Source organism: Anoplopoma fimbria, chromosome 3, assembly GCF_027596085.1.
Source record: "Anoplopoma fimbria isolate UVic2021 breed Golden Eagle Sablefish chromosome 3, Afim_UVic_2022, whole genome shotgun sequence".
NCBI lineage: Eukaryota > Metazoa > Chordata > Actinopteri > Perciformes > Anoplopomatidae > Anoplopoma > Anoplopoma fimbria.
This window is the reverse complement of record NC_072451.1, coordinates 18,683,685-18,705,270: the sequence shown is the minus strand read 5'-3', so window position 1 is coordinate 18,705,270 and position 21,586 is coordinate 18,683,685. Positions and strand designations below refer to the sequence as shown.

Below are 21,586 nucleotides of genomic sequence, written 5' to 3'. Positions count from 1 at the left end.
TATACATAAAATATGTGAAACCAATGGACATTTTAATTAATGCAGCAAATATCAGGTCTGATCTCCAAAGATTACTAGGATTGCTCTGTGAATGGAAAATGAGAGAATTTGAATGCACACACATATTCCTCTTCCTGCCTGCTCGGACCATTTCACTCACCTGTGTTCTCATGCAACCAGCATAGTAGAGGCTTGTTGCTGTCCTGAGAAGATGGTGGGACTGAGGAACTGCTCTACATGGGAACCATTGCTACTCAAGGCCTCCTGCATCAAGTCCTGTGCCAACGGCTGCTCCCTGGGCATCACGGCACACCTTACCTATGCTAATGCTGACATGGAGTCTGTAGAAGGTGCATGATTCACTCTTAGCACAAGTAATAATCATAGCAATATTTTGAATGGAATTGTATTTTATTTGACTAAATATAACATTAAATCAGATAAAGGAAGTACATGAGATTGGTTTGAGCTGGAAGAAGAAATAAGCAGACAGTCTACTTTAGTCAAGCTTCAAAACAGAAGTCTGAGTCAAATAATACCCCTATATTTCTAGCGGCCAACTCAATATGATCTGATATCCTGCCATATTTGTCAGCAAAGGGCTAAATACATTTAGTTGGAAATAGACTTAACTTAGAGTTATCATCATAAAATGTTGCGATGTCTGGTTTTAGTACAAGACATGATGAGACGAGGGATTTTAATGTGGGCTAAGGAGTTGTGAATTTATTGGGACGTACAACAGGATGTTGTTGGTGTGAGGTAAAAAAAATGCATTATTTAAAAAACTAGAGGGATAAGGATTGAACCTTGAGGAACACCACAAATAACACCTTCAACAAAAAAGGTTGTATTAGAGAATAAAAAACATTTTTCATATCAAGAGCAAAGCACTTTAAGTCCATCTAACCTTCAAAGTTATTAAAAGTTGCATTTAAATCTAACAGGACCAAAATTGGTCAGTCACCAAACTGTTAACAGAAAGCAACAGTCAATCTTTATCGTTCCCATACGAAATTAATTGTACATACATGTTATGTCGTTTGAGTGCTTTCTATTATTTAGCAAAAATGAAATAATTGTGTTGTTTGTCAAACATTTTCGGTCATCTAGGTGTTTTTGTGTACCCTCTCGGGGAGAAGGAGGTTGTGGTTGGCTTTGAGGCTGTGATTGCGGGCCGGTTGGTGGGGGTCCAGATAAAGAGCCGAGGGAAGCTGAAGGACTGCTGTTTGGATTGCTGCCCTGGATCTGGACTGGAAGGCAACTGTGGGAATGGTCGGGAGTGGGGCTGCTGTGGGAGCTCCAGCCTTGACATGCAATGCACCAACGGTGGGGATGGGAGGAGACTCCCTCTATTTTCTTTATAGATAAAAATTGTCATTTGTACATAAATGTATAGTGGACCACAGTCCACTGCTGTAATGATCTGGTGGCATGAACACAAATATAGCCACAGTAAGTCCCTCTTCTGTCCTGTTTGATCCGCTCTTAGGATAGAAAGGACAGTTGCGGGAGGCAAATAGATTTGGCTGCCTGCCTAATGGTGATGGGGCGTTCACTTAGTACAAACATATATCAACTTCAAGTGTGTAGTATTTTATTGGAAACGGTGATATCATGTGCACGGAATTATTTTTATTTCAATGCATTCATTATTTTACGTTTGTGACTGTACCAAGTTCTTAGGGGTTCAGAACAGCATGTTTTTTATTTGTTTGTTATTTAATTAAAGAGAGGGTAGTCAGAAAAATGTTTTGAGCAGTGGAATGTCTTTTTAATTTTCTTATCCCAGACGTACATTCTCTTTCATTCATCTCTTGTGGGATTTATTTAATAAAAGATCTTGGCATACATGTTAGTGGGTACTGGACCATAAGTAATTAACAAGGTAAATAGAATATATTTTGGTATTTAACTGTTTGCTCTTTGAAGGTACTGCCTGAAGCAAATGTCTTTTGATATTTTTATTATGATATATTTTGTTGATGTGTTTGCCATACATATATGATATTGAGATATTGAAAGAGGGCATTGAAGTGTCAAAAGAAGTATTAAAAACTTGCTTCTTTTTTTGTTAAATAAAACAGATGAGATTCAGCCCTACCTCAGTCCAATATGTCTGTTTGAATTGGTGTATGATCTGAGTAACTGCTACATTTCTGCTTCAGGACATCTCATCCTGGACGAAGACCTTGAAAGAACCACCTTCATCGTGGGCACAGGCGTCATTGGCCCCATGGATATAGTGTCCGTTATCATAAGCACCACACTAGAACTCCCCACATTAGAAAATGGAGCAATCAGCATTGTCTACCCCACACTGCTGACACCAATCGTCACCGGCCAGATGACTTCAAGCAAGAGTGAAAATGGGGGGAAATCTGAAGAAAATGGGTATTTATGTCATTAACAATTCTGGCAACACAATTTTATCAAATATTCGAATGAATTGAATGTAACAGACTGTTGTATTTTGTTTTCCTAAATACTTCACATTTCTCTACTTCTCAGACCAACAAGCTGTTTTGGTGCCACCTCAGGAAAACAGGACCGGACCCTAGAATCTGAGCAGCAGTGTGCCTATGCCATCTTCACCAGTCCAGCTGCCAACCTGGCACCCTATGAACTGAACTTCCAGCTACTGGTCAGAGGGGCCTGCCTACTAGCTGGTACGGTTCATTGAGTCATTGTGATAAATTAAAATGGTTGACAATCTCATTACAAAATAAAATTAATGGATTTACAGAGAGGGTTTGAATCCAAACACAGCCAGAACACAAAATCCAAAAGGAGATACACTGATGACTTAATCTCCTCTACTGCTGTGTGCTGTAGAAATAGAAAAATAACTCTCAAATGATTATGTCATATGCATGGCTGGTGATTATACAGTACCAGTCAAAAGTTTGGACACACCTTCTCATTCAACTACTTTGAAGAATCTAAAATATAAAACATATTCTGGTTTGTTGAGCATTTGTTTGTTTACCACATAATTCCATATGTGTTACTTCATAGTTTGGATGTCTTCAATATTAATCTACAATGTAGAAAAAAATAAAAATAAAAATAAAGAAAAACCATTGAATGAGAAGGTGTGTCCAAACTTTTGACTGGTACTGTACATCTAAAATTAAAAAAAGTAATCATTACTTATCAAAAATGCATCAAAACCTATGATTAAATGTTTCTTTATTTCTTCCTTAACTGGTTGATAGGACTGGAGAGCCCCACTCACGCTCTGAGGGCGGATGCAGACCCCAGTGCCCAAAGTGCCTCTGCGACCTACATCACCTTGGCACAGGAGCATCCATTTGACAGACACATAGAGATCATTCTGCACCTCAGTGGTGAGTACCTGAAAACGGTACCTACTTTTTTCCTCCTTCCTTGTTGTCAGTTTTTTCCCAAAATATCTGAATGTAACTTTAATTAACAAACCTCCTCAACAGAACCTCACAGCCCATTGGTCATATTAGAGAGAGGCAGGCTTTCGTTCAGCCAGTATGAACAGCAGATCTATTCCCGCCGTGATTTCATTCGCTGCATTCGCAAAGATTCACAACCTGAGAGAAAGGTTTGTGATCACTCGTGCTACTTTATTTACCATTGAAACCTCACAAGTTTCACTGTTCATGTAACCTGACCGTGTCACTGCATAAAAACATGTTGATGTTCCACTTGGCCTGAAGCTGGAGTTTGTGAGGAAGCGATACCACAAGGACATTCTGAGCAGCCCCGTCTTGATGCTCAATTTCTGTCCTGACCTGCTGCGTGAACCTCTGGAGCTGCACAAAGCCACCAGAGAACTGCTGTTCCTTGTTGACCGCAGTGGCAGCATGAGTGGCACCAACCTCCACCGTGTAAAGGTGAGGCTGCAGGCAGGATGAACATCCCACAGAACCAGAGCTTGGTCTTAAGAGTTAGAGACATATGTTGATCTGACTCCATCCTGTCTGTGCCTTCATGTTTCCACAGGATGCCATGGTGGTGGCGTTGAAGAGTCTCCCTTCTGGCACCATGCTCAACATTGTGGGCTTCGGCACCACCATCAAGCCTCTGTTCACCTCCAGCAAGCTCTGCACTGATGTTAGTTTTATGCATGAGATAATTATCTGAATCTGTCCTGTTTATAGAATTTTCAGGGAAACAAATCATGGTATTGTTAATTCAATGTGAATTATGTTCAGTGAAAGAAAGATGGAGCATCTGAATCATGTTTACAGAAAGCTGATGTTTTTTCGCCCGTGTTGGACTATCTGTTCTATTTTGTCTAGCGTCTAATCAGGCAGTATGTCAGTTCCTTGCGTTGCCTTAGTAGCAGAGTATCAGGTTTTTTCCAGACCAGGGGCTGCAAGGACAAACAGTCGTTCCACATATTACTGAGCATATGGTGACCTTTCATGCATTTTCACTAAGTCACGAGATGTCCTTCCATCTCCACCCCTGTCAGGCATGTTTTTCCACAGTGTGATTTGAGTGGGTTTTAAGGCAGGTGCTAATGCATGTATGTTTGCTCTCTCTTTATTAGAGATTTGCCGATTCAATACTTTGCCACCCTCACAGGGTAAATGGGGAATCTTAACAACATAGGTGATGTTTGCACAGGCAGCATCTAGCAGTTGGACAGATGTTGTTGGTTGATGCTTGCTTTCCCAACTTTACTGTAGATCTGATAGCGTATTTCATTTTATTTTTCCCTCCGCCAGGTCACTCTAATACAGGCATTAGAGTACATCCAGAGGATGAGAGCTGACATGCGAGGCACCAACCTGCTGGGGGCGCTGTCCTGGGTGTACCAGCAGCCCATGCAGCGCTCATATCCTCGCCAGGTCTTCATCATCACAGATGGATCCATCACCAATGTGGCTAAAGTGCTGGAGCTGGTCCGAAGAAACACATGCGCTGGCAGGTAATGAGCTTAAACTAAACTGCAATTAGATGTTATGACCCATCATGTGTGAAGAATGGTACAGAGAGGCACAGGGTGGATATCCAATCAGAGGCAAAAACACACACAAAATGGACATCAGGTTGAACAACTAGTTAACAAAGATTTATTCTATGGTTGGCGTGTGATAGTTCATCAAATCAATGAGGGTGACAAGGAAGCAGAGAGGGATGGAGTGCAGTGAGTGCAGGCAGAATGAGGTGATTAATATGAAGGAGACACCATCTGGGGGAGGAAGAAGAGGAAGAGACCATCCAACAGTGATCTTGAAGAACTGAGACCAAAGCACTGTGAAAGAAAAAAAAGAAAGGGCTGAGGTATTTTTCTGCCCCGCCCAGTAATCCCGTTAAGTGCTCTCTGCAGTAAGAGTAACGCCCCTCTGGTTTTCCCCAGGCCCTTCAGCAATGCACAATAACTCCATTTATCTCTCATTAGTATTCTCCTGTTAGGCTGACTTTCTCCACTGTATTTTGGCTGTCCCTTCGCATACTATGTAAATCTATGTTTATTCCCAATACATCTTACTTCAATGCCTGTTCATTATATGTCAGTCTAACTATATGTAGTCACAAAAATCGGCCTTGTATGTATATCATTTTGGTTTTTATCTCTTCTTATTCAGGTTGTGCTAACAGAATCTGGTCAACCAGATAGACGTTTTTAGAGACAGCACACAAGCAAGATCTCAGCCTTTTCAATTATTCTGTCCCCTACTCCTTTCAAACTCTCAATTAGCCAAATGGCTTGTGATCCCTCTGAGTGCCCAAATAACAGTTCTTTCTGTTTGATGACCCCAAATTTTGTCTTTTCTTAGACACATTGAAGCCTTTGTATGTTATTTGGGTTTCACAAATAGATACTTACGTAAGTCTGAGTTGCTGCAAAAGGCTCGTAGTTGATTTGTTCATATGGGAAACCAAGCCCAGAGCACATTGTTCATATTGTGCAGGCAATGCATTGAGGACCACGTTATTAAAGTAAAAAGATAATTTTCAGATACTAACTGATATCATAATTGTATTTTCTATATTGATGTGGTAAAAATGCAGTACTGTATTACTTCTGCAGATGCTTTGGTCTAGGCCTTGGTCCTCGAGTCTGCAGGAGACTCTTGCAGGGCGTTGCCAAACTGACAGGAGGAACTACAGAGTTCTTGGATGATGAGGAGAGGCTTCAGCCCAAGGTCAGCAGCACTGCAACACTGCCACTTAATGGCAAAAATATAAATTGCAGAACAATTTTAAGCATGAGCTTACTTTCTCACAAGATAAATACATACAGATTTAGTTCTTCACATTTGCCTTTCTGCAAATCGCAAGCCATTAGCAGTAAAAAGTAAAGTACATTTTCTCAAGTAACCTTCTTAAGCATAATTTTCTACTTTGCTTGAGTATTTTCTTTTTATGCCAGAGTTATCTTGTGACTCTCTGGAGGTAACCCACCCCTAGCTTGGGAACCACTGGACTAAAGGACTAAACTACCTAACTGTGTAGAAAGTAGTTAAAACTAGCTACACCTTGACCAGCTACAGCAGTAAATTACTACTTTTAGTCCTCAATGAGGAATACGTTTTTCTGCTAATAATGTAATATCACATGGGCAATTTCTCTGCACAACAAGTACTGTGACATTTGATACTTTCAGTACATTTTGCTGATAATGCTTCTGTACTTGAGTACAATTTTAAATGCAACAATGGAGTATTTTACATGAGTGTATCTCTACTTTTAATTAAGTAAAGAATCTGACTACTTCTTCTATCACTGGCCACTATTCAGTTGTAAAAATAAATGGTAAAGCATTTAGAAATGATGTCATCAATCTATCTCCTCAGTTAATAAAGTCTCTGAAAAAGGCCTTTGAACCTGTGCTGACTGACGTACGGATTGACTGGTATCTGCCAGAAAACATGGAAGCTTTTCTCTCGCCCAATGAAATCCCTCCGCTCTACCCTGGGAATCGTCTAGTTGGATATTGCACTCTCTATGATATGACGAATTTCAAAGCAAAAAGGACTGAGGTATATCTTACTACATTCTTAAAAAGTATGTCTGTGTGTGTCTGCACATACAAGCTGATCTCTAATCTAACTGTTTTATAGTCTCAAGGACGGGGCTATAAAGGTGTACATCGTGGCTCCACGGGTTCAGTTTTTGGACAGTCAAATGATGAGCTTTCATCTCCCCCTACCTCCGAGTTAATGCCTGTGGTGACATGTGCAGATGGCACCAACCTGGAGGAGGCACTGAGGGAGATTTCCAGGGAAATCTCCTCTGAGTTCTCCTGCGCCAAAAACACAGATCCTGGAACCAGCCCAGGTCAGTCATACATCAGTGGATCTTGTAGTGAATAGATATAAATCAAGACTGGACACATCATACCATTGTGGTTCATGCTGGGCTTTTATCCGCTCTAGGTGTGGAGCTAGACTGGTCCAGTGACGTGAGGAGGAGGATCCAGGAGAGCTCATATATCCAGGAGCAGTATGTCCTCACTCGCTGCTCCCTCAGTAGTGAGCGGAGTCTACAAACACAGTCCCACTCACACATACACGCCTCGTCCAACTCTGACTCTGCAGGCGGGGTCTTTCTCCCTGACCCACACTCCTCTGGTTCGATGCTGGATACTGGGTCTCTACCCCAAGGCCTCGAAAAGATGCCCCCTCCAGAACAGAGACCATCCCTGTCTCGCTGGGCAGACTCTGCATGGCAGCAAAACCTCTCAGCAGAAATCCCTGATAACGGGGCGGAAAAGGTGCAATTGATTGTAATAGGTTCACCACTATCATCTTTTAGTCCCGTGAATCCAAGAGTGTCTTTTTCTTTCTCTACCCACTACTTTGTGACAAATTTCAACAATAACACTGGAAGAAATCTATTGTGGAAAATGAATGATATATATTTATACACCAACACAGTAAACCAGAATACAATAAAGACACAAGCGATGTTGTGTTTGAGGGAGGGGTGCAACCTCTATCTTTCTTGCTTTTCTTGCTTGTTATTATTGGGGGTTGTTGAAGTGTTCTGGAAAAGTTGTACATCCATAACCGATGTAGTACTTGAAGCACTACAAGTACTGTAAGCACACCACAAAACTACTGTAATGTGCAAAATATCACAAATAGATACAGTACAAACAGATGAATTTTGACATATGTGGTTGCAAAGAAAAAGAAAATAGAAGTCTAACCTCCTTTTTGAAAACCCGGTTGCTTTTCCCTCTTATACAACCAGAGTGGGCTTCTGGATGGAGGAGAGGAGTCTCGTAGGAGACATAAAGTACTTGCCCGTTCAACCATGGCAGCACGGAGTTTCTCGTCCCCCCAGGGCGAGCTGGAGATGCATCGCCTACGGAGAGCTCTGGAGAGGGTCTCTTTTGACCAAACTCTAGGAGGGAGACTGGACGAAAGTGATGGGGAGACAAAACCCCCATCAGGAGGCACACTGTCCCGCAGAAGCCTCACTGACTCTAGTAAGCTATAGTTCTAAGAAAAGCAATATTCCTATTTTGTCTCTTACACATTTTTATCTAATTTGTTCTCACTCTGACAGATGGACTCCTGTTTCCTGCCTCTCCTCTGGACTGGGACAGCTTCACAGACCCAGAGTACCTCTTTACTGCAGCACCAACAGAGGATCCTCCACCAGGTCAGTGCCGCTCACTCATTCACGGCCTGTTGAGCGGCAGACCTGTGTCCTGGGAGGTCACCGTGGACCTGGGGCACCTATGGACCCCTGAGGCCCAGGAGTCACCAGGAGTTGAGGGATGTGGAGGAGGAGGAGGGGAAGAAGGAAAGGGAGGGGAAACATGGGAGGAGATCATTCACCAACTGACTGCTCGCTCAGTTATCAGGGACTTTGAGAAAATGGCAGAGAAGGAGAGCGACTGTGGACATGGTGAGGCTTAAATACTTCAAATGTTTATCTCACGTTATCTTAAGTTATTTGGTAAACGCACTGTCTACCCCTTACTGTTTCTTAGGTTCAGCAAAGCGTTACCGCATGAAGGCTATCCAGACCAGTAAGCATTGTAACATCGTCTGCATGTACACAGCCTTCACTGCCACTGATAGCAACTCCAACAAAGGCTTGCAGGACAGCATGGATGTCCAAAACACAGGTGTGGCTTACTACAAACAATTTTTTTTAACTGAAAGCTTATTTTCAGAATAACATGCACTACATGCAGTTTGAAAGATGTTGGGATACATTAGGCAGCAAGGGTCTGTTGAAAGAAGCTTCTGTGTTGCATAATGGGAATTTTAGGATTAAGTGTTTTTTGTATTTGTGCCATAGACTGGATTAATCTGAAAATATCTCATCCACCACTTCTTAGTTTTGGACCAATCTTTTTTTTAATCTGTTTCTCATGAGTTCCCATCTTTATGATAATAATGCTCACTGGAGTGCACCTTTTAATATTTATTTTTGTGGGGACGAGTACATAATTTGACCCAGCACAATATAAATCATAGATAGTAGTTTAATAATAGTTTGCAAAGCTTGTTACAAAATAAAATGATGAGAAAAATACAGATATGATCTCATATACTCAGGCATGGGTAAAGATATGTGGACCTAGTAACCATTTAAATAACACAACTTAGTCTGTGTGTGTGTGTGTGTGTGTGTGTGTGTGTGTGTGTGTGTGTGTGTGTGTGTGTGTGTGTGTGTGTGTGTGTGTGTGTGTGTGTGTGTTTGTGTTTGTGTGTGTGAAGGGATGCATTTAGGGAACAGTCGGAGTTCCCAATCATGTAGTCACAGGCAGAGGGCGTATTCTGTTGGTTTAGGCAGACGTCGCACCAGCAGAGACAGTGAAGAGATGAAGGACACCTGGAACTCTACAGGTAGATGGAGTGAATGATACCACCACCCATTTCTGTTGGCAAGACTTTAGGTCATCAACAATGTTTGTATCTCTCAGACAGAGATGACACCCCTGCCTCACCCTGTAGCCTTACATCCTGGGACTCTAGTAAGTATTGTCGACTCGATCAGTGAAAACATTATAGTGAGAGTGTAGTCTCGAAGTTGATGGTGTCTGATCAGAAAGTCCTTTCAAGTCTTTACTGAAGGAGAAAATCTGAACCACTCTCTCCTGACTTGATTGTGCGCACCCGCAAACCCTGAGGTAGTTCTAAAAGGATCAATTTTTCCCGAATTACAGAAAGAACAAAAAAATAATTTTGCTTCACCCCAATGCAAAGGAAGTGTATGGATTTGTTTGAGCTTTCAGCATTGAAAAACTTATTTGGCAACATTTCCCCTTTGCTCTGGATCCCCAAAACACATTTTCAACAGTTTTTAAAGGAACTATTCTTTTCTATAAAAATAGCCCATGATGTTTACAGCAAGGAGCAATGTTTTTTAGGTGCAAGTCATGTAAATCGTGAATTGAACCTTTAAATACAATCAGAAACATAACGTTATCACTGTGCTGATGACACAATACTGTTTGTTTTATTCCACACTGCTTTCTCAGGTGTAGGGGGCAGTGCGTACTCTGCTACAGCCCCAGCAATAACAGGCGCCTCATGCACTCGTTCACAGCGATCTATCGAGAGCAAGTCGATGGAGAGCTTCTTTGGCGCCAGGTAAGACTTTCACTCTAAATTATAATTCTTGTGAATGTGGCATTACACTTTAAAGGGGACCTTTGTACCAGTGCTTGTGCTCAAGTCACTTTGGACAGTAAGAAACTTTCTGTTTGGGGTATGTATTACATCTACATCCAAATGTATGGATATTCAAAGGCCAAAAATCCACCTCTTTCGTATATTCCAGATTTCCACTGGGCAGACTCAGGTCCTCTATTTCATCAGGAAAGCAGGTTCCTCTCAAGTCCCACTGTCTGTCTGCCGAAACTGAGAAACAACCTGATACTGAAGCTCCAGACTACCTGCCCCTGGTGAGCTGTGCAGACATTGACAATATATAAACTTAACTACACACAAATGTGCAAACCCATTTATTAATTTGTTTCTAAACGTTGTCTAATCAGGTGCATCTGCAGCTGGCATCAGGAGCTTTTCTTCTGACAGAGATCTACTCTGACTGTGTCCAGATCCCCCTGGACCGACTGAAAAGGGCTTCACCCTACAGCCTCCACCGCCGCAGTCTCAGCCCACCCTTTCGCTGCATATCTCCCAGTGCTCCATCTTTATCCACCTCTATCAAGCCTTCCGGTGCTCCCACTAGCCACCACGTAACATTTTCTCCTTCTTCTTGCTCCCTTGCCAAACCAACTGCCCCTCCTTTCCACCACACTCCAGATGACACTCCCCTGATGCTGGAACCAAGGCTACGCCGAAGACACCTGTCTGACCGAGACCCTGTCACCTCACCCCCTGACCTCCCCAGCTCTGAGGAGGGCTCCTTGGAGCTATCTGTCGGACCCTCTCAGAGCCTGAGCCACGGCCAGGCAGATAGTGGTCGTGGATCAGAGACAGATGTATGTGAAGGCTCCTCAATAGAGCCAGCTGATCTACAAGGGAGCAGCCAGTTGGCTCAAGAGGACCTGGAGGGCTCGAGCTGGGCCACAGCTGTTGCTCTAGCCTGGCTCGAGCACCGTTGTGCCGGCTACTTCATGGAGTGGGAGCTGGTGGCAGCAAAGGCAGACTTCTGGCTGCGCTGTCAGGAGCTGCCCGAAGGAGTGGACCTGGCAGGGCTGAAGGGAGCCGCCAGACAGCTGTTCCTGTTGCTGCGCCACTGGGACGAGAACATCAAGCTCAACATGTTGTGTTATAACCCCAATAATATGTGAGACATTGATCTCTGTGGAAAATGAGTCAGATCTACCGATTAGCATAATGAATTTGTTACCAATAATAATAATGACTCCTAAGAAGTGTCGCCTCTACATAGAAGAGGAATCCTGTATTTTATTTGCAGGATCAACTAATACCATAACCTAGTGCCAAGTTCATTCTAATATTAAGTTGCACATGAAACACTTTATCAATTAAGACTTTATATTTTTGTGGAAAGAATAACCTCGAATGACATAGACCAAGTGGCCTTTTATCTTAAATCTGTATATTGCTTCATGCAATCACAACAATGCCTTGACCAGCTAAATGTTCTTTTTGTAGTCTATATGTAGTCAGTTACTTTGCCAAATGTATGATCACAGTCAGTGTTGAATGAGAATGATTTTGATTATCAGGATGATTATTTGATAAACTAATGAAATCTTACTTTAAATAACAAAATGAAGGTTGGGACAATAAAAAAAAAAAACTGTGGAATTTATACATTTGTTGTAATGTGTAACAAAAACAGACATGAAAGAAGAAGGAAAAACTTCAAGGGTAAGTGGCATCTCTTTTTAATATAAAATGTCATGGGCTTACTGTTTCAGTCTACTGCCAACTTTTGACATTAAATTTACTTAGTGCTGAATGAAGTGAGCCACACAACAGAAGATGAATCAATAATGTAACAAATCAGACAGACAAATGGCCATGATTGTCTACAGCTTAGTTTTACACATTTATGTAACATTATACAACTACTGGAAAATATATTCGGCCTTGTACTGAAGAATACTGCAAGAACTGCGGCAAGTGGAAATGCTGCAGCCTACTGCCTGATTAATTCAAATTCAAAAAATTTGGTGCTACATTCAAGTTCTGTATCAATGATATTTTGATCATTTTTGATAATATCAGAATATCAAGTAAAGGAAGAATGCCTGTTGAAATTGACAATTTCCTCTTAGCACTCTACTCCACTCTTGTATCTGAATATGAAACCTGAGAATCCCTATTTTTCTTTCTCTTATCATATCTTAAACTACTTCATCATGTAGGTATCTCTCTGCAGACTGCACCCACACATTAGCTTCCTTCACTTTTAGTAGTGAGCTGAGATGAGAAGCATTAAATGGCTCCTTGTATTCACTTATAAAAACACTCTGTACCGGTGTGAGGAGCAAAGAGAGGAGGGTAGTAAAGGCTGTTCATCAGCTGATTAGACTTAAATATGACATTCTTTCTGATCAGGCTGTGGCTCACTGGCGTTTGTCTTTGACGGGTGTATGTTCTTGTGTTTCTGCCGGGGCGGAAGGCAGCGGCGGAGCCAGCCACAGACAGAGGAGGATGATGAGATGACAGACATGGAGGGCGGCTGAGCTGCTGTTTGTAGAGGGGTAGGTATTCCATGAAAGCTCGATCAGACCCAGGATAAGGACTCTGAACACAAGGAGAAAACAACATAGCATTAATATTTGATGAAGCGTTTGGTGATGTGCTGTGCTGTAGGTCTAAAAGTTATCAAAAATAGAACTTGTAGTTTAGTATTTAGACGCCCTGTTACCTGAGCAGGTGGGCCAGCTTCTTGACTCCTCCACTCCAGAGCAGGTAAGGCAGCGTGTGGAAGTACCAGACGTAGAACTGGTAGTGCAACGAACGACTGAAGCACATGCCAATGAAGTTAGAGGTGAACAGAATCAGCACCATCTGTGATTTTCTGTTAAGGTTTGACACAAAGCCGGGGAATACTAAAAACTTCATTAATTTAAGCGCTCACCAATATCATGCAAACATGTAAAGCAAATGTATATTTGACGCATAGCAGTAAAAGTTAGTGTTCCTGACAATGCTGATTTGTCCTTTAAAGAACAACATAGGAGTAGATTCATAAAGTAACAAAAGGATATGATCTACAGTGATTTTCTGAGCAGGTGTTTTCCTCTTGCTTGGCTCCTTGAGGAGTTCGAAGATGCTTTCTCCTGGCCTTGTAAGAGAGAAAAATAGTTCCTTTTAATAAGAAAAATGGTTATACCACCTATATGCCTAAAATATATCAATACAGCACATGTTAACACATTCCTTAAATGTAATAAGTCATATTTGTGGAAAACTGACATATAGAAATGTGTGTAACTCAATATTATTTATAAAGCACTTTACTGGCTTCCACCAATGATAAAGATTGCCCTGAAATAGTAACAAAACATTTTTTAATATAAAAGTGGCATTATTCCTCTGCAAAAAAAGACAAGTGGATAACCCACAGACAATGACTTGAATTGCAAAAATGCATCCACATTTGTTTATGCCTTGAGGTTTTTTCAGCAGAAAACAGAGATAGGTTGAGATATTTATGTTACAATAAAAGTCACATCACCAAGGGCTTCTTTACGGTCTAGATATCTTTGTGTTTCTTCATCACAGCTTGTAGCATTTTCACATAAGTATAACGGCAACAATAACCTTGGCACAACAAAAGTCCCTCTCACCTTTTCCAACGGCGGAGAGCAAAGAGCAGCAGGGCGAGCAGGTGGACAGCAAGCAGGAGTAAGTGGAAGTGCCGATTCAAGAAGAGCCATTCTGGCAGGAAGCGCCAGTTGACCGTCCACTTAAACATAAACTGACGGCCAAGATCAAAGGCCCGGCTCATATAACCCATTGGATTGTCCAGGAGGAAAGGCAGACCCAGCAAAAGCTTTAATATGAAGACAGATTCATTTAGAGATGATGCTTGGCAGTACCGGATATCATTAAAAAAATATGCCAGTTGAACTATCCCTGGTTTGATGTCATAGGTCATCTTTTACCTGTATGCCTGCACAAAGAGAAAGTTTGGGAATTGTCCTGATTAGACCAAACTCAGACAGGAGGAGGAAAAGTAGTCCCGGAGCAAAAAGAAGCACATTCATCTTCACAGACACTGCTGAACTGTCAGAAAGAGAGGAAGATCGAGTTGTTATTTCTTTATGCAATGCATCGCAACAAAATAACTATGTAAGTATGTATGAAGAGTTACAAAGATACATATGACAGCTGATATATCTTCCTCCAGAGAAAGCCATCAAATGAAAAGCTGCATTTCGCTGTTAAGGAGTTCACACTTGCCTGTAAAGGACGCAGCCCAGAGTCCAGTGTCCATCCATGAAGAGGTTGACAGCTGCAAACAGCAGCATCATGGCCACAGGATCATTAAAGAGACGCAGCACAAAGATCGAGTGTATCCGATAAGAAGCACAGCACACAAAGAAGAACACATAGGGAGGAACCTGGGAAAAATTCAAAGAAATAAAGAATAGAAAATTGCACTCAATGTTTTAAAAAGAAACTATTGTGAATTGGCATACATTACAGGCATATATACAGAACATTCAAGTTTAAAAGTACATAGAAATAGTTTCTTGCTAACTCAATGACCTCACAAGCACAACACTACAGTTTACTAGCTCACTAGATTTATCGCAGCAAATTTTATAATGCCACATGGTAACTTAGGCTTTTGTTACACACACTGACCTTCTTTGTGCGGTTGTAAATCCTGAAGACGAGCAGCAGTGTGATGAGGTAGAAAGCAGCAAAGATGTACTGGGCCAGATGGATGTTCACCCCGCGGCTGGTAATGTAGTAGAGAGCTGTGAAGATGTAGACAAAGCCAGCCGGGTACCTGCAACAACGAGGTGCTAATTTATCCTGCTCTGAAAACCACATCTAACTACAGTATAAAGAGACCTATACCACAAAAAAACCACCAAAACTCACACCAACGGGCCAGTGTCTCCTTTAAGCTCGGTGTAGTCGTAGGTACCATTGATGACTCCCTCTACTTCATCCATGTAGGCCTTCCAGTCTATCTCGGTGTCTGCAGTAATAAGCATAAAAGGGATTGTGAGCGATGGGAAAGGTTATTGTCAGTGCTGTGTTGTTTTTATTTATATTATCAATAGCAACATTTTAAAAAAATATTACAAATGCCCATCAAAACTCTTCGATCAAAGTGATATCCTATAACAAATTATGGGACATCCAATAACCTTAAGTCTTCATCTTTTGATATGGAACCTGTGAAAAACTTTGCGAAGCTGCAAATTGTTGGTTCATAATCGACTAAAAAGTTTCATTAATATCATGTGCTTTTGTCTGTCAATCTAACATCGATCCATGAACTGTTTCAGTTCATAAAAATGGACAAGTCCACTAGTGCTGAAAGGATTAGTTGATTGATCTTTGAGCCATTTTCTTTCTAAAAAATACTTTTACTTAATTATCAAGTAGAAAATGTCAACTGTGAAACATTTGGTGGTTTTTTTCATTTTTTATTTTATATCATTGTGAAATAAATTGCTTCAGGTTATGGACTGTTGATGGTATAAACCAGGAAAAATGAAGACCTCAAATTGGCTTTTGAAGATTTTAATCACTATTGACATTTTAAAGAATACAAAATGTATTTATTGAACAGATCTCATTGATTAGGTTTAATTAATTAATCAATCAATTATTAAGATGACAATTGTAACAGCCTTATATCAGACAAAAAAGTAAATTTGTCAAAATAAACTATGACATAAATATATGAGTTAATGTATGTTGTCAGTGGTCAGTTAAGGGTTCTCAAAGTTCAACTTAACGTTATTGTCATTAAAGTAGCATGTTTAGCTGCATTACGTTTTTGCCAGCAGTTCCTGAAACATAATAAATCCCGTTCAGCACTATAACAGGACAGACGGCTGTATGTGGTCACGCAATGGCAGAAAATTCCCTTTGACAGGTGGCAGAGTAAGTCAGTAGGCTTGCTAATGCTCGCTACTTAGCGTCCAGACCCGTTCAGAAAAATGACAGAGCACCGTAGCATGCTAACTAGCCGTGCAGCTACTTACATGCTACTTTCTGTATGACCCACACATTGATCCCGATCTCCAGGAACCACAACACTGAAACGACCAGTAACGTGTACTCCGTCTTGAACAGGACCATATGTTTGTCCTGCCACAGTGTGTGAAGTTTCCCCCACAGTGCGGACGGGGAACCCGGAGACTTTTTCCGCACACCTCCTGCCATCTCGGAGGCGTAGGTTAGCGACCACAGCGGTAGAGACGGAGAGAGAGAGAGAGAGACACAGAGAGACAGAGAGAGAGAGAGAGAGACTGCACATGCGCAGTGATACGGTGACGCAGGACGTTCTCATCACACACGTCACGTGACAGGGAAAACAACCCGTTCAACCAAATATGTCAACTTGATAGCAGCTTGAGAGACTTCATTGACAGGTAAAGAAAAACAAATATGTAATTGATTGTACTTGACTGTTAAGACATTTATACATTTATACATCGAGGGCCGTTGCTCACATGGTTAAATAACGCGAATATTGTTTTTAGCACGGTTAGAGGTCACTACTTCCTACCTGCATCGGTATAGTGTTAGTGGCTAGCTGCTAACTTTAGCTAACCTATATTTAAAATAATCTCACTGAAATAATTTATATGACAGGTGGCACACTCACAGGATATGCAGTGTGCAATGTTTTTATGGCACTATTAACGAAGGCAGTATTGTTGACTTGATGTTGTGACTGCTGCAGATATCAAGTTAGTTAATGTTTGGGATATATTAATGGTGTTAATGTCAGCTAGCTAGCTAGTTAGATTTAGAGATAACTTTAACATTACTTTCACCCTCATATTTTGGTTTCTTTTTGCTGTTTTGTCAATTATGTAAGGAATAGTTTATGGAGGACAGAACCTTATCAAATCAAAAATAAACTCGATAAATAAAGTAATATGCCATTAAATGTACCAAAACTTATATTCAAAATAGATGTACATTTAAGGGCATATTACTTTATGCATCAAGTCATTTATTATTATCTCCAACGGTTAACCTAAGTTTGTGCCACTCATATTTTCGAGTCACAGAGCTATGCTTTCTAGGAAAGGTATTGTTTCTTTTTAAGCATCCTGTATTTGAAAAAACAAACCCAGGTTACCCTCTAATGGTACTTCCAGGAACTTCAAAATACTTTAACCATCTGAATGTGAAAAACAAGTGGTAGCTATTCCTTGCCAACTGACATATTTTGAACGTCAACACCAAGAAGCTACTCTACCCTAGACAGCTGACAAATTCACGAAAGCAATGGGTAAATTCAAATTCCATGATACCCAAGTGCAAAAGTTGACATGTAAAATTTTCCTTTATTTATTTCTAGCTCTGTTTGTAACATTACAACATATCATGCAGTGTCTCCTGCCTCTGATCACCTCAGTGAGACTTGATGGTGTCTGCATATACCTCACATTCTAGCTTACATGTTGTAAATTTGAGTATGATGACCAACTTAAAGCACCATGAAGTACTGACAGTTAAGCAATATGCACTTTTTTGTCATCATGGATAGGAAACAAGTCTTTTTTACCTTTTTACAGGTCTGCAGTAACAGGACTTGCAGTGACGGGACGCTAAGCGGGAATGGATGGATTTCCGTTGAAGATTCCAGAGGCAGCGTGTCTTGGGGCTAGCCTTGCCCTCTCAGGCATCTGCTACTATCTCTATAGAAAGAGCCGGACGACACTAGATAAACTTGATGTTAGTTTTATTTCATGTGTAATCAATATAATCTTACATAACATTATGTTGATATATGTTTTAATTTACATTTTTTGTTTTCATGCTGTTTAATCCATTGGGAGGAATGCAATTAGTTGTGAAACCACGTAAACAATCTTAAGCTTTCACACACTGCTTGAAATCCTCTTTTTGTCTACTACTGTATGTGTACTAAATATTCAGTCTGTGTGTTATGTTGTCAGGATGCTCCACACTTCTCCATAGATGGAAAACTCAAAGACATTTTGAAAGTTACCCCAGGAGCGTGTCTACAGTATGCTGTCATTGAAGGTAAACAGGGTCTTACTGTTTCTAAAACACAAAAGCTAATAGCAGCATATTTTTTTACAATGAAAAATAGGTATAATGTCTTTGCCTCTTATTCTCTATCATGTGTGTGTATATACATACTGTAGGTGCTGTGGAACCAGCGGCAGAGCCTCTCACAAGCCACTTTCAAAAGGAATTTGTTGGAGTGTTGCAGAAATTCATGTTGAAAGAACACAGGCTGGTGTGGAACAGCCTTTCACGCACTTGGTGAGAACTTAATCAAGACAAAAAAAAACAGTGCCTTGTTATAATACCATACATGATACTTCATCTTAACCTTTATTTTATAGTGGATAGTTTAGAGGCCGACAGGGGAAAAAAAAGAGAAGAGGGTATGACATGCAGTATAGGTTTCCGGTTGGATTAGAACCAGGGATGTTACACTTGTGTGGTATGCGCCTAAAATAGAATGTCACCTCTAGATATAGGAAGTAGGAAAAACTTATCTCCGTCCTATATGGGTTGAAAGGTGTACATTTCTTCAATTCAGCTGTGTAGAGTGGAGGTATAATGTCATTGTGCATTACTGCTATATGTGGTGTCATCACTATTAGTTGATGAGTGATATTTTTGCTCTTAATTGAAAGCCTGTGTGTTTGTGTTTTAACTGAGTGCTGGCTAATATGAGGTATCCATAATATATATTTTCTGGGACTTTCGCATTATTAAGCGGTTAGCTGGATATTTTAGAGCTTTCAGAAATAGCTGAGCTTCCCATTTGTAATAACTTCTTGGATGTTGATGTCAGAAACTAATCAAATTCTACAAACCAGTCTTATATCATTCAATTGATCCCCCTTAGTTTTCTCAGATTTTGCATATTTATGTATACATGTTACAATGAGGCAACCCCAAAGTTCCAATGTATATGATATTTTGTATTTATCATCATATGTGTAGATTAAAAAGATCTGATGTTCCTCCCTTTACATGTTGCAGGACGGACAGTGAAAGAGTCTTGCACCATAGAGTGAATGCAGTCCCCTTTGTGTTAGTGGGATCAAATAAGACCACCGTCAGAGTCCTGTGCCCTCTGCAGGCCTCCGGAATTTACATGGAGACTACCCATGAGAAGTTCCACCAAGTCAATTACGGCTTTGGTGACATCATAGGACAATACCTCAGTGGGGAGAAGCTTAAAGGACAACTGGAGACCGAGGAAATGCTTAAAGTAAGTAACTAACGTTGTTAAGTTCTATAACTCATATCTATAACTCTCTTGCTAATCACAAGGCCAAATATTTAAAAAAACAAACTAATCTTAATGATTAATTTCACAAATATTCCCCTCTTTTTCCAGGTGGGCACAACTCTTACTGGTGTGGGTGAGTTGATACTGGACACGGACGGCACTCTGAATCTCCGACCCCCTTCAAACGGCTCACAGTACTTCTTGAGCATTACAGACTTTGACACCCTGTTGGGAGAGCAAGAGAGCACAGCTTTTTGGTGGAAGGCGCTGGCCATTGCCTCTGCTTTGGCAGGGGCAGCAGTGTTCCTCTGGGTCAGCCGGCGCTACTACTATCAACTTAAAGTCCGCTGGGAGAGGGAGCAGGAGAGGAGGGAATTTGAGAGACTGCAGACCGAAGGCTCAAGACCACGAGCTCCAGTAACAGGCCCTGAGACTCCTCAAGATGGGGCAGAGGAACACATAGAAAATGCCTGTGTTATTTGCCTCAGTCAGCCACGTAACTGTATTCTGTTGGACTGTGGGCATGTGTGCTGCTGCCACAGCTGCTACCAGGCTTTTCCACACCGCCGATGCCCCATATGTAGACAGAGCATCAGTCGAGTTGTGCCTCTCTACCACGTCTGAGGAACCTGTGTGATCACATGTCCTCAGTGGAGCTTCACCACTTTACAAACTGTACCAGCTTTACACCTCAAAGGTCTAAAGAGCTGCACTTAAACCTTAAAAAGGGCAAAGGTAACTTTCTAAAAATCGTATTACTGTAAAAGATAATGAAGGTTTTTAATATTGTGGGAACACTTTGTTCACTGCAGAGTTTAGGTGAGGTATTGTATCTGTAATTGTATGTGAGAAAGATGGGTGTGATTGAAAACGAAGTAGTAAGAAAAAAAGGTTGTCAATTTATGCAACAGAGATGTTAATTTTCCTACTAGTTTGTTCTGTGCCTTATTTTGTTCATTTATATGTTTGCTGCCACAGTGATTGAAGTGTATGTATCTAAATATCTTAAGCCTGGTCAGAAAAAGCTAAGCTTTTGTTTAATCCACTTTCATTTAAATATTGTCACTGGAAGTCATTGAAGCAAAGGTACACTTATTGCCAAGATGAGGCTTTAGTGTTAATTTAATGCACTACAGACTGGCCAAAGTGGGTGGAATTTTGGCTGGTTGAAACAAATTCAATAAAGCATCACTCTTTGAACTATTTGTATATTTCACTACTATCACTATCACAATCTATATATAAGTTAATTTGCTCACCCACTTTGTGTTAGAAAGGTAGGGCAAATAAAATGTATAGTCTGGGTGTACAGATCTGTGTGCAGCTACCATAAATGAAGCATTATGCTCAGTCTGTATGCACAGCTCTATAATGTTTCAGGATTTGGCATCTCTTTATGATCCACAGACATCTGTACTGCATAAAATGGCTACTGTTCCTCTCAAACATCAGGAAAGTAGTTTTTGTCTGAATAGATACATGTGATTCACGTGTGTGTGTGTGTGTGTGTGTGTGTGTGTGTGTGTGTGTGTGTGTGTGTGTGTGTGTGTGTGTGTGTGTGTGTGTGTGTGTGTGTGTGTGTGTGTGTGTGTGTGTGTGTGTGTGTGTGTGTGTGTGTTGGGGTGTTGGGAGCAGGTGGGAGACACATAAATCTTCCTCAGCGGTCGTATGGGTTCGCTTAAGCAAATTCTTCATGAGCTCTCTCAGCAGAAAAGCAGCTGTAGGTTTTTTATTACTGTGTGGCAGTTGCAGACCT

General features: G+C 41.0%; 3 protein-coding genes across 3 annotated transcripts; 2 read left to right on the top strand and 1 right to left on the bottom strand.

Annotated features, from left to right (window-relative positions):
• The first annotated feature begins 211 nt into the window (after positions 1-211).
• On the top strand, positions 212-11,716 carry vwa5b2 (von Willebrand factor A domain containing 5B2). The gene is made up of 23 exons (XM_054596731.1): positions 212-350; positions 1,114-1,329; positions 2,169-2,394; positions 2,512-2,669; positions 3,219-3,350; positions 3,453-3,577; positions 3,693-3,869; positions 3,979-4,089; positions 4,710-4,912; positions 6,020-6,134; positions 6,786-6,971; positions 7,053-7,269; positions 7,368-7,705; positions 8,188-8,425; positions 8,506-8,711; positions 8,751-8,850; positions 8,936-9,073; positions 9,684-9,800; positions 9,878-9,928; positions 10,436-10,547; positions 10,738-10,861; positions 10,955-11,130; positions 11,266-11,716. The coding sequence occupies exons 1-23, from the start codon at positions 212-214 to the stop codon at positions 11,714-11,716; spliced, it is 4,056 nt and encodes a 1,351-aa protein (XP_054452706.1).
• A 554-nt stretch (positions 11,717-12,270) lies between these two features.
• Positions 12,271-16,799, bottom strand: alg3 (ALG3 alpha-1,3- mannosyltransferase). Its single transcript, XM_054596324.1, has 9 exons — positions 16,580-16,799; positions 15,462-15,561; positions 15,219-15,366; positions 14,811-14,971; positions 14,513-14,633; positions 14,195-14,400; positions 13,614-13,689; positions 13,270-13,415; positions 12,271-13,145 (listed from the first exon to the last, which is right to left on the bottom strand). Exons 1-9 carry the CDS (start codon positions 16,758-16,760, stop codon positions 12,965-12,967), a joined length of 1,320 nt encoding a protein of 439 aa, XP_054452299.1. The 5' UTR covers positions 16,761-16,799; the 3' UTR covers positions 12,271-12,964.
• A 90-nt stretch (positions 16,800-16,889) lies between these two features.
• On the top strand, positions 16,890-21,267 carry mul1a (mitochondrial E3 ubiquitin protein ligase 1a). Its single transcript, XM_054596389.1, has 6 exons — positions 16,890-16,969; positions 18,128-18,287; positions 18,512-18,599; positions 18,725-18,845; positions 19,578-19,809; positions 19,939-21,267. The coding sequence occupies exons 2-6, from the start codon at positions 18,171-18,173 to the stop codon at positions 20,452-20,454; spliced, it is 1,074 nt and encodes a 357-aa protein (XP_054452364.1). The 5' UTR covers positions 16,890-16,969; positions 18,128-18,170; the 3' UTR covers positions 20,455-21,267.
• Positions 21,268-21,586: the final 319 nt, after the last annotated feature.